Source organism: Sardina pilchardus, chromosome 12 (genome assembly GCF_963854185.1).
Source record: "Sardina pilchardus chromosome 12, fSarPil1.1, whole genome shotgun sequence".
In the NCBI taxonomy this organism is placed as follows: Eukaryota; Metazoa; Chordata; class Actinopteri; order Clupeiformes; family Clupeidae; genus Sardina; species Sardina pilchardus.
Window position 1 is genome coordinate 10,709,845 of NC_085005.1, and position 12,488 is coordinate 10,722,332.

Below are 12,488 nucleotides of genomic sequence, written 5' to 3' on the forward strand. Positions count from 1 at the left end.
CTCTTCGTTTATAAAAAAATCACATTGAGTCCTTGAGAACAACTTAAGTTTTCTATTGTGTTGTTTATGAGAGGCACATGGTGGTATGTTTGATGCTAAAGTGAATATTATTTATTCAATAAAGGTTTTTGTTTTCGTTCTGCATTTTTTTTTTTAAATTGTGTAAACATGTTGCATTCAGTAATATTTCAGTCTGGTGTAAAGGCATATCTTTACCCTGCCCTGTCTGACATCATTGCAGTCTCAGATAGAAAAGAAACTATCAAAACTGAATATCGACTTGTCCAAATCTTTAAATATTTTCCACATATTTTATGTGCGGTTTTTCTTAACCTTTTACCCTAAATAATGCACACTTTATCATTGAACAGCTTTTTGTCTCAGGTTTTTGTTTGGGCTCTGCCCCCAGAGGCCACCGAGCGAACTGCAGTCCTTCAGACCCCTGCTACAGGGCCCAGGGGTGAATGTGAATCACTCATCCTTAGCTCCACCAGCACATACTCTCCAATTATCACTGTGGACTCTGGGATTTTTCATGAACTTGTGGAAACAGACCCTATTTCAAAAAAGATATCTAAGCCACCCAATATCACACATTTCAAGGATCTAATGGCAGCAACATATTGTTATCCATACCAATTGAGGTATGAATTAAATATTCAGGATATTGTAACCGTGCCCAAACATTACAGTATCGCAATGCAAAAATGGGCCAACATTCCTCTGATCACAGTTTAATCTGTTCAGTCTACTATGCCTGAAAGAGCTTGTTTCGTACTGTACTAATTTCTGGTTGTCCATATGCAAAATACAAACCTACCTATATGTTTGTGGATTAGAGAATGACTTATTCATATACAAACATAAAATTTTATATAGGCTACTATAAAAAAAAATGCAATTTTTGATGAACTTGGTAGCTGATCCTGCTGCACTGAAGTACTATTGTATCTACAGACCATTAATTACCCCGCACATGTAGGCTAGATATGGATTTTTATTAACTGTGGTCAACATACTTGAGAGTTGCCAATATTCATGTTCTCAACTGAAATGATTGTTTTCATAAGAAATATCCGTCACATTTCTATGCCATTTCCTTGATTCACCCAGAATCTAAAACATGAGGTATATGAGTGTATTCAGGTAATGCACACAGGCAGATCACATCTGCTTTAGTGGTATGGCTCATCTGTCCTTATTGCCATTCAAATTCTGTTCTCTCATTATCAAGGTTCAGGCCTCCAGCAGTTAATCTATTGCCTGACGAATGGAACCCCTCTGTGGACGACATATTGGCTGAGAGGAACAATGAACAACACGTGGATAATCAAAGCACCACTTTGAAGAACATGAATATTTAGGAAGATGCCTGTCAGAATCAACAAAGATCTTACCTTCCCGTGAAGGAGAAGCATTCTTTGCCTGTCTCGTATTCATTTCATGCCTCCCCTTCTTCAAATTACCTTTTTATTGTTATTCTGATGGAGCGTTTTTGAACTATACCGCTGCCCGACTGAAACGTTACCTTAGTAAATGCACACTGCACTTTGTTATGGGCGTCACAGAATTCTCCTATTGTAAAATCAACCACAAATATACATGAAAGACCAGAGAGGATGCAAGTATACTTCCACTGAACAAAAAAAAAACAAAACAAAAAAAAAACTAATTCAATTTGATGACCTTCGTTTATTGTTTATTCTGATTTTAAAGTGTAAGGAAGTGACAGCCTCTGAAGATGCACTTGTTGTCTCTTTTTTGGTCATACTGCTCATATAATGTGATGGTCATTTTTTTATATGGATATCTCAATCAAATTGAGGGGTTCTTTTTTTGTCTCCTTCTTTTAAGTCAAAATTCGTTTACCCAACACTAGTCTCTGTCTATGTAATAGGCTTTTTAATCTAAACCACCCGTTTTGCTGTGGAGCACAACTTGAGAAGATTACATTCAGTGCATCTGAAAGAGCTGAAGCAGAGGTATCAGGTTTCAAAACAGAAAAATAATGACAAGTATGAATGAAATGATATTGTCTTTGTTCTATCCATTGCTATGACTACAACATCAATTTTGGTCAGTATGTCTACTTCGAAGATTGTGCTATGATTGGAAACAATACAGCTATTGTGTGAGTCCACAGAAGCGGAAAAAATCATATGGCTGAAAGTCAAAGTGTAGAAAACATCAGAGGAATAATAACATCACGGTGCAATCTTGAAACAGCATCGAGAAAATTAGTCCTCATAAATTGCAATCATTAAGATTGCAAGCTAGTGATCCCTCCCTCTCCCTCTCTGTCTCACTCTCTCTCTCTCTCTCTCTCACACTCTCTCTCTCTCTCTCTCTCTCTCTTTGTATTTGCAATGGGGCAGCTCACGCATACATGACAAAACATGGTTAGTGCTCAAGTCTTTTTGTGCATATCAAATACCCTAATCTGTAAAATGCTCTTGGAGCACATATCCTTATTCTTTTCAGATCCTCTTCTTTCCAAATACACGGTCTGTCCATCTCTCTAGAGTATGCCTCCTCCTTTCTATCTATCTACCTATCTACCTCCATCCATCTATCCATCTATCCATCTATCTATCTATCTATCTATCCATCTACCTACCAAACACACAGATGTGCACACACGTGATGCTCTTTCCCTCATCTTCAAACTTGACTTCATCTTTCCCCCACTCTCTCTCTCTCTCTCTCTCTCTCTCTCTCTCTCTCTCTCTCTCTCTCTCTCCCTCTCTCCCTCTCTCTCCCTCTCTCTCCCAGCGTTCCCCTCTAATCCCCTGTTCTTGTGAAGAGCACTGGGCCATGCAGCTGTGGTCCCGTGGCACTCAGAGAGGCGGCCACTCAACCCCCACTCACCGAAGGGGTCCAGACCACCTGGCTCCAAGGGCAGTGGACTCCCCCCTGCCCCCCGTGCCCCCCCCCCCCCATTCAGATGAATGCCCAGGCAGGCCAGCGGCTCATCTCTCCCTGCCGGAGGTGGATGCGTGGAGAGCCAGGGGGCCTGTGCGGAAGGTCAGCTCAGCCCGAGGGAAGCGGTGGGGTGTTGCGAGGCGAGTGGATGAGTGACCATTTACAGTGAGTGGACCACGGGGAGGGATTGACGAGGAGTCAGCTGACTCCGGATGGCACTATATTTGTACCACGGGAAAGGGATGCTGGGAATGATTTACAGTATTTGCTGCTAAAAGAGAGTCATGGGTGAGAGGCATAAGAACATGGAAATGTGGGGGACTTTTAACTGCAGGAAGAGATATCCAGGCGTTTAGTTTGAACCTAGTCCGAGGCTGTCGGAGGTGGCCTAGTATGGTAGTGTTGAGGTTTGTCAGGAGGGTCAGGAGGCTGTTTTTTAATCATGCCAGTCTTAGGGTTAGGAGGTGACTATTAACTGTTCAGATCAGATATTAGTGGTAATGTTATGAATGTTTAAAACAAAAACATATTATGCTCATCCTATTCACTGTAAATAAACTAATTCTGTTCAGAGAAGAAGAAATGATGGTTTACTAAAGCAAATATGGTGTATTACAAAACATGTTGCCCTACTGTTGGGCAGGATGTCATCGAGTATGTATTTTTCTAACACCCCTCAGCATAATCATCATTCTCTACAGTGCCAAGGGATCCAGTGGTAAGGGCCTTCTCCACTGAAATAACAACAAAATGTTGTTTCAAATTAATGTTGACCATGACAGTAATATGACCTGTATGTACTTTCATTTTTTAGAAGCAACATCTGTGAACATTTTTGACACAACACAGGCCATTTGTTTTAGGAACAATGCATGCAATTGCAAATTACATACAGGTCTGCAATAGTATGCTATATATTTCTAAAAACTGAAGAAGCTATTTTTGTTGCAAACATCATTAATTGGCAGAGAACCCCTCTAGCGACCAACCTTCGGTCTTTAGTTGCTCATCATCTTATCTCTTGTATACATTATCAAAGTAATTTCTTCCAATCTTGTACAATAGCAAATGCTTTATATCCATAAAACTGATTATGTACAAATGTCTGCTGTTTTTTACATTTCCAATTGAATCATCATGTTGGTCAAATTCTAGATCCATGCCACTGAATAGTCATACACTATAAAACAAATAGGCCTCATTTGTTCACTTGAGTCACTACAAGCAGAAGTGTTAAACTAGTTGTCATATTTCCTATGTTTTACTGTAAATTTGCATATTTCCCCTTTGCACAATCGTGTAAAAAGACTTTGCTCTCTTTGTACTGTACCAATGTCTGTCAACAACTTGCGATACAAATGGTGCCGTCTAATACAGGGAAAATGATCAAGCACATCCCGTCTCTTGCAATCAATCACACTCAATCAATGTGTAACTTTGCTGTTTTTTTTTTTTTTTTTTAACCAATTAGCTGTGCCCCACACATCCCTGTTTTACATTAGACAATATTTACAAAGTAAACGGTCATATTGACAGCTTGACAAAGCAACTTGACTACCTTATAAATTAATTCGTCTTGAATTTCCCCATGGGGATCAATAAAGTATCTATCTATCTATCTATCTATCTATCTATCTATCTATCTATCTATCTATCTATATCCATGAACAAACATTTTGACTAAGGTACACACTTCTGCAATTAACCCAATATATGGTGCAGTATGCCTGAATTGTTTTGAGAAGTGCACCAAATGTTGTGCAAACAATAATGTTGATTTGAGAAATGCACCAAAGCGACAGAGAAAACTGTACGCAACCCCCATGCTGTATGCTTTACAGTAATAGGCATCTTCTGCAGCAATGTCCTCTCTCTGCTACAGAGGGGAGTTCAATAGACTAGACTTCAGATTGTGGACTCTTACCAGACGCTGAGTATTCAAGAATTTTAGGAATAATGTGCCAGACTGTGCCAGCATGCCTCACTTAAGCTCATTCGACATCTTCCTTCCTTGGATTCTTCTTGGAACCATCTTTGCCACAACGTATCTGGGTGTTGTGATGCAACTTCCACCTCCTTTGTAAGGATCCAGTGGTGCTCAATTACATACAAAACACTCAGATATTTTTGTGCAGTCTGGTACCTTACATGAGCTTTTCAATCACCGATTTAAATCACCCTGTCTCTTTAGTCATCTCTTCTATTATTTCACAGCCTGGTTGAAGGAGATCTGCTTACCACTCAATTAAGATTGGTTATGGTCAAATAAGGGGAACTTCTGTATCATTGAGAATCATTTCTCATCTGCCTTAATCTGGAACTCAAAAAGCACAGGTTACGCTTATGCATGCTTCAATTTTTAATTAATTAATTAATCAATTAAATGAATTGTGAAGTTAGCTGACAAACAACCTTTTTGCTTTGCCTTTGAAAATGTATTTGGCTGTAAATTGTTTTAAGGGTTAGGGTTAAGGTTGAGGTTAACCCTTAGTGTTGAAGGCGTCTGTCGCTCTCTCTCTCGCTCTCTCTCTCTCTCTCTCTCTCTGTCTCTCTCTCTCTCTGTCTCTTTCTGCATGACATGCTGAGGTAAGCACTGCAAAGGACTGTCGAGTTCTCTTGCCCAGTGGCGTCACCTGAAGAGCCCTCAAAGGAACACGGGTCACTATAAAGCGAGATGAGGCATAAGAGCTTAATCAATAGGAAACAATGCCATTCTGAGCCCCAGTCAAGCTCTCACGTGGACACTTCCAAGGTCAGCAAAAGCTGTACATTTCTAGCCCACATACTTGCTCACATCCCTTACGGTAGCTGTCCCTCTAGTATTTCCTTTAGCTTTTATCAAATCACTTGTGGTAAAATAAGACACAGAAACCACAGAAACCACATAAATTAATTGCAATTTAAGATCCTCATGGGTTCATTTGCAACTTTACTTTACATATATTTTTGATTTACTTAATTGCATTCACCTGCATCTTTTTTCTACTGAATTGAACCTAAAGGAATATCTTCATAACTTTTCTGTGGTCCATCACTGACTCATTACCTCATGTGAGAGGGTACAGTCAAATCCAATTTTTAGACAGCATGTGCATTTTCATTTATTAAGAAGATACCACCTCTTTTATACAAAGGGTGCAAGTTTATTGCGTATTTTTATAGCATATTTTGCCCACAGTGCATAAGCATTGTGGTCAGACACACAAAGTGTTGAATAGTCAGGCCAAAGTCAATTAAGATGGATCAGAATTTAGAATAGAATATATACTTTTTTTGATCCCGTGAGGGAAATTCAGTTCTCTGCATTTAACCCAATTTAACACTGGTTACATGTGATTTCTTTTTTCAATTCTACTTCACCAGCGAAATCTTGCCCATTTCAGAGTCCCCGTCTACACTACCAGTCAAAAATGTGGGGTCACGTAGACATTCATATTCCACTCCATTATAGACAGAATACCAGCTGAGATCAGTTGCAGTGTTTTTTTCTAATAGGGCAGCAGTTTTCAGACTACATTATGTACTTACATCATTATAAAAGGGTTCTCGACTGGTGTAGACCATATAGAACATACAGTCTGTGGTGTAGACAGAAATGTTTGATCTTTAATGCGATATCTACATTGCCCATTATTTATCCAATGTTCCAAAGGCACATTCTGTTAATGCTAACAGAGAAAACATTGGAGAACCCTTACAAGTATGTACGCACAGAATGTAATCTGAAAACTGTTGCCTTAAAAACAAACAAACAGACAAACAAAAAAAACTGATCTCAACTGACATTCTGCTTATAATGGAGTGGAATGAAAATGTCTAAGTGACGTCAAACTTTTGCTGGTATATCGCCGCCAAACTCAGACCCAACGTGGTTGGTAGACCGTCATGCTATTTAGCCATGCTTGGATTTACCTTTAGATTTTAATTAGGGGGCACTGGTCTACAAATATTTCAGGAACAGGAATGTATGTTCAACCAAAATGGGAAGGCAACAACAAAACAAGCCATGGCATCCTCAGCACTGTCCTAGTGTAATGCTTCAGGCATCTCTGCCCCTAGTGGTGAAGAATGTGCATAGTTTCATGAGTCACTGCTCGCCAACATGCAGGGATAAAGACCACAAGTGATTATGTTTAAGGCTTTTATTTAATTCTGTTCTTTTTCAACATTGTATTGAAAGATACTGTTCCACTGTGATTCCATGGTAGTGTTACAGTGACATAAGAGAGATGACGTGTCTTGAGCGTTGACTGTCCTGCAAATCCTGCATTTTAATCCTGGTAAATGAAAAAATAAAGTGGTGCATCTGTCTACAATAGCTTTTCTAATTGTGTTCTATTTGCTATCTTTTGTGTCAATCATAATGGTTTGCAGTGGACCATTATGATTTTGTGTCAATCATAATGGACCCCCCCCCACACACACACACACACACACACACACACACCCTTTTTAGAGCTTGCCGCACAATATCTCTTATTGGACATCATTGTCTAGTCCTGCCCCGAGAAGGTAAGAAGGTGTTGGGAGATGTCCAACTGAGCCTGTCACTGATGTGGTGTGAGTTCATCCAGCCAATGTTGAATATCATTTTGATAGACATTGTTTGAATTGTGCCTGCGCTATCCAAAACCATCCCAATCAAGTCGTACCCAATGTGGGAACACCATGCTTGTCTGTCTGACACCACAGAGATTAAAAACAACAACAACGCTGTGTGTACTAACAATCGGGGTCCACAATTTAAGCACCTCAGCCTCAAATCAAGACTAGCAAGCCACTGAAGAAACAGAGGCAGAGATATAAAGGTGTAGCATATTTGACTCTATCAAGCCCAGTGAGATCATGAGAAAACGATAAAATATTTTTTTTAAATGTCAGAGAGGGAAAAGACAAGCCTGCATGGGTTTCACCCTTCTGGTCTTCCTAAGCACGTCCTCTCGTGTGTGTGTGTCCCCATGTCAGGGTCACTCTCAGTGAGAGGATGTCAGCAGGGACAGCTGAGCTATGGGGCTCCAGCAGGGTGCTAGCCCAGTCAAGGCCACACATTCAATTTCATGGAATACTTATAAAAGGCCTTCCCTGCGATAAGTGCTGCCTCAGACTGAAGCATCTGTGGTTATTTGAAACACATTCATGGCATTTATGTCTAAAGCTGTGTTTGTGTTTGTCTGATGGCCAGAGGATAAAAGCTTTACATCACCTCGAGAGGTTATCCACGTTTGCCTTCTGAAATGCTATTCCGTTGTCAAAGGATCATAACACAATCTGATTATATTCTAGTTGATGTTGTCACATGTTCTTTATTCAACCAGAGCAAAAAAAATCTAAATGAATAATGCCTATTTGAAAACTGCTAGTCATTTGGAATGATAGTGATGTTGTTAAAATAAAAATTCACTTTTTAAAAGAATTCTGTTTCTGAAGTTGGGTATATGTGAGAGCATCCCAGTTATTTGCTTGTCAATTATTTGACGGTTATCTCCCTCAACAATGGAATTGTTGAGGGAGATAACCGTCAAATAATTGACAAGCAGGTTATACGAAGTTAATGTATAACGTCGCCGGAGTTCTAGACCTCCACCTAGCCATTATTTCCATCGAACCGGTCACCTCGTCGGCCGTTATCCCTTACTTATTTTGCCATCCAACAACCTTGCTGTTTTATTACTGTAATATCACATAATATTTCTTGTAAAATGCAGCAATAAAGGAAATCTAAGTGACTTCCTCGTGACCTGGGCTAACACTGACTCATAACTCTTTCACTCATAGTCTGAATCTGCTCCCCTTATACTGTATGACGTCAGCCTCACATCCATACTATATCCTTCATATTACACTCTGTACATGCTGTAGGATGCAACACATGAGGCTGCACACGTTTCATTTCTCTACAACCACCAAGGTTCCCATGTACGTATATACAGGTGTGTGTGTGTGTGTGTGTGTGTGTGTGTGTGTGTGTGTGTGTGTGTGTGTGTGTGTGTGTGTGTGTGTGTGTGTGTGTGTGTGTGTGTGTGTGTGTGTGTGTGTGTGTGTGTGTGTGTGTGTGTGTGTGTGTGTGTGTGTGTGTGAGTCTATCGAGTCTGTGAGTCTGTGAGTCTGTCTGTCCGTCCATCCATCCATCTGTCCGTCCATCTGTCCGCGCATGTGGGAGGAAGTGTGAGTGAGGGTATGTGTCGTTGCAGTATATATGGGTTAAAACATGATTGCATGCATTAGACTGCCACTCCTCTTTCTATTGCAGTATATACAGTAGCCTATTCTATGTCATGTCATGAGCAACTCGTAGTACACAATTGTCCTCTCCTCCCAATATATATATAGTTTTCTTGTGGTCTTATATTCAATAGATGTTTGGATGTATATGGGTAGAAGGCTTGAATTTCTCAGTAATGTGGACAGTTCTGAGAGAACATACAAATGTAGCCTAATTTCTTTAGGCATGCAGGTCTGCCTGTACCTACCCATTTATTCTGCCAAACTCTCTCTCTCTAGATTTGTTTTAGATTTTAAATTGGTTTTGTATAAGGTTTACATAATAACATGGTAATTAATACCTCAGAAAAGGTTTTTAATGTCATGAGATATTATTTGGGAATTGAAAAGGCTATGGCTACACTATCCAATATTAGAGTTGTAACAATTAATTGATTAAAACCAGATGACAACATGTGTCCTATGATTAAAAATTATCCAAACGTTTTGAAAAGGATAGATTTCGAAAAGGATAACATATCTCTGGAGGAGAGCGTTTAAACAATGTTGGAAAACATACAGTTGTCTAATACTACCACCATGTGGTGAGATACTGAATAACGATATGTCGAAAGGCGGAGTTTGATGGCAGGTTCGACAGTTGGGAGTTGGGAGTTACGAATTAGAGCTGGCAACTCTTTCCTCGACGAAATTGTGTTATAATAGCAAACAACCTGTGTTCTGATTATGGTGTGTGCGATACAGCCAGGTTATTGTCTCCTTATGGGTAAGCAACGTTTCTGCGAGGCACATTACAGTAGGCCTACTTGGTTCATGATGTGTGCTTGTCTTGCCATCGAGCGAGTTCTATTGACAGGATGACTTTATGTTTTCTGGCAAGCAACATGGTCTCTTCATACTATACAGTCGTGGGCTACTGAGTAGGCCTACCCAACATTTATACCAAGACAATCGAATCAAACAGAAGGATATACTTCTCAATCATATGAATTTAGTGTAGGCCTATAAGCACCAGGACATCTAGATCTATAGATCAGCATTGGCAATGGCGACAGACTTAAGCATTGCATACCACATTCATTTGAAACATGTGAGAGCTCTTCAGCAGGATCCATCAAAAATAATATAATCTGACATGCATGAGTACGATAAAGTACAGGCTAGGCCTACTGTTTGTTATGAATGAAGGTCTGGATGTGTGAAAGTGGCCAATTGGTGGGTCCCTTAATTTGGTTAAACGCCATTTTCTCTGTGCAGGATATATTAACGGTTAACATAACCAGAAAAGTTTGAATTGAAGATTAGACTAATTGTCTAATTTTCCAACCCCTGTTCATCCTAAAACTGATAAGACACATTTGTAGATTTGTTTGGCAAACGCATGAGGAACCTTGAAAACAATACTGTTTAACAACATGAATAATATCGCTGAAATGCTTGTCATGAAGCACTAATTGCAGCCATAGGAAAGGACTGTAATATTCGCGCACACTCATCTGGATTAGGCCTGTCAATGTTGCGGTTGACTTGAACAAAAAATAGCAATCATTCAATATACATTAGCCTATATTTTTAGGAAATAATTTCCTCTACTTGGCCCATTGACCAATTTATCCTGAACAGGACGGATATAGCGACGGCAGTCTGAATTTTAGTTTTGTCTCTTCAGCGGCCTATGGCAGTGGCTACGTAGTGTCCAGTGAATTCTTCATTTGACGTTTTCTGCGTTAATGTGTAAATTTGAAATGGGTAAATAATAGACAGCGAAGGCTGCAACAGAGCCGGACTTCAAACCAGCTGAAAATTGACCCCAGTTTTTGAAATTCATAAGTTAAAAAGGAGTTAATTGAAAATGGTAAGAAAGTATTAGTGAGCGTCTATATCAGGATTCATTAGATAGCTATATTTTAAATTTCATTGAACATATTGCTGGATAATCATTAAATAACACAGACATAAAGAACAATGTAAATACAATCACTGGAGTTTTATTTATAGTAATAAATATTTAAGATCAATATACATACAAACAACACAAATTTCACTTTTGTCTACATTCATGTGACAAAATAATCTACATCCAAAACAGCAATGGTAACGACCACAAGTGAAAAAGCCTTGTATATGGACGAATACGGAGATATTACAGTGCTTTGCCTTTGCAATTAATCATGTTATGTCTCCTCTTCTTTTAAACTGAACGTTGCCCATCATAGTGCCTCACCAAGACCAGCGTTGCAGCTGTGCCAACTGATGGACCGTTGAAAGTTGTGAAATGGCCTCCGGGCTGAGGTGACTGCTGATGTGCATTTGGTGAAGAGGTTGAGCACTGAAGGGGGAGAATGATATTCCGGCCTGCAGAGACGCAAGGTCCTGGTGTTTGAGCGCATGGCACGGCTTCCCATCCCGAACCAAAACAGGAATGGCCACTCTCCGCGGAGAGGCTAGGTGGCACATGTCCACTCCCTTCTCGGCCCGGGCCCTCTTCATTTTATAGCGATGGTTCTGGAACCAGATTTTGACCTGGGTTGGGGTGAGGCGCAGCAAACTGGCGAGGTGTTCTCTCTCTGGCGCCGAGAGGTACCGCTGCTGCCTGAAGCGCCGCTCAAGTTCATAGGTTTGCGCCTTGGAGAACAGAACCCTTCGCTTTCTCCTCTTGGTCGCATCGCTGTTGTCTCCAGAGGACTCTTTATCATTGTCTTGAGACTCATCCGTGGATAGCTCTGGAGATTTTAAATCCTGTTGTGTGTCTTCTGATAGGTTGTCCACTGTTGAGAGAAGATGTTTCAGTTAATGCATCTTAATGTATGTTAATGTTAAACATTACGACAGGTAACTTTATTTGCAATGTTAACAAGAGTTAAACTTTGCTCTTTTAGAGCAGTTTTGGCTTATAAAACAATTATAATAACTTATTTGTATAGTTTCATAAATTTGTAAGCATGTAATAAGATATGGTGAAACTTGATTAGTTTGCAGATTTCTAAACAATAATGTGGATTCATTCCGTGGCAAGTTTCGCGCATTTTATCCTTTACGCAAAGGATAAACTTTCCAACAAATAAAATCACTTTTCAATGAGTCAAATACATATACTCACATGTGTAATGAACTGAAGCATTTCCAGACGTAAGCCATCTTGTGCACTGACTTCCACTTGTCATACACAAGGTGCTGAGGGATAATTGCCGGCCACTTTCGGGGAGCCTTCGCACATTAGCCCCGGTAGTTTCCTCGGTGGTGTCCTCATCAGTCTCCTCAGCCCCAGATCCTTCATCATTCGTGTCGGGCAGGTCCAGGAGGTCCTTCACGGAGAACCCCGTCTTTGTGTTGCGCAATGACAT

General features: G+C 40.1%; 1 protein-coding gene across 1 annotated transcript; it reads right to left on the minus strand.

The window, feature by feature from the left end:
• Positions 1-11,231: 11,231 nt before the first annotated feature.
• nkx2.2b (NK2 homeobox 2b) lies at positions 11,232-12,488 on the minus strand. Its single transcript, XM_062551366.1, has 2 exons — positions 12,296-12,488; positions 11,232-11,912 (listed from the first exon to the last, which is right to left on the minus strand). Exons 1-2 carry the CDS (start codon positions 12,486-12,488, stop codon positions 11,365-11,367), a joined length of 741 nt encoding a protein of 246 aa, XP_062407350.1. The 3' UTR covers positions 11,232-11,364.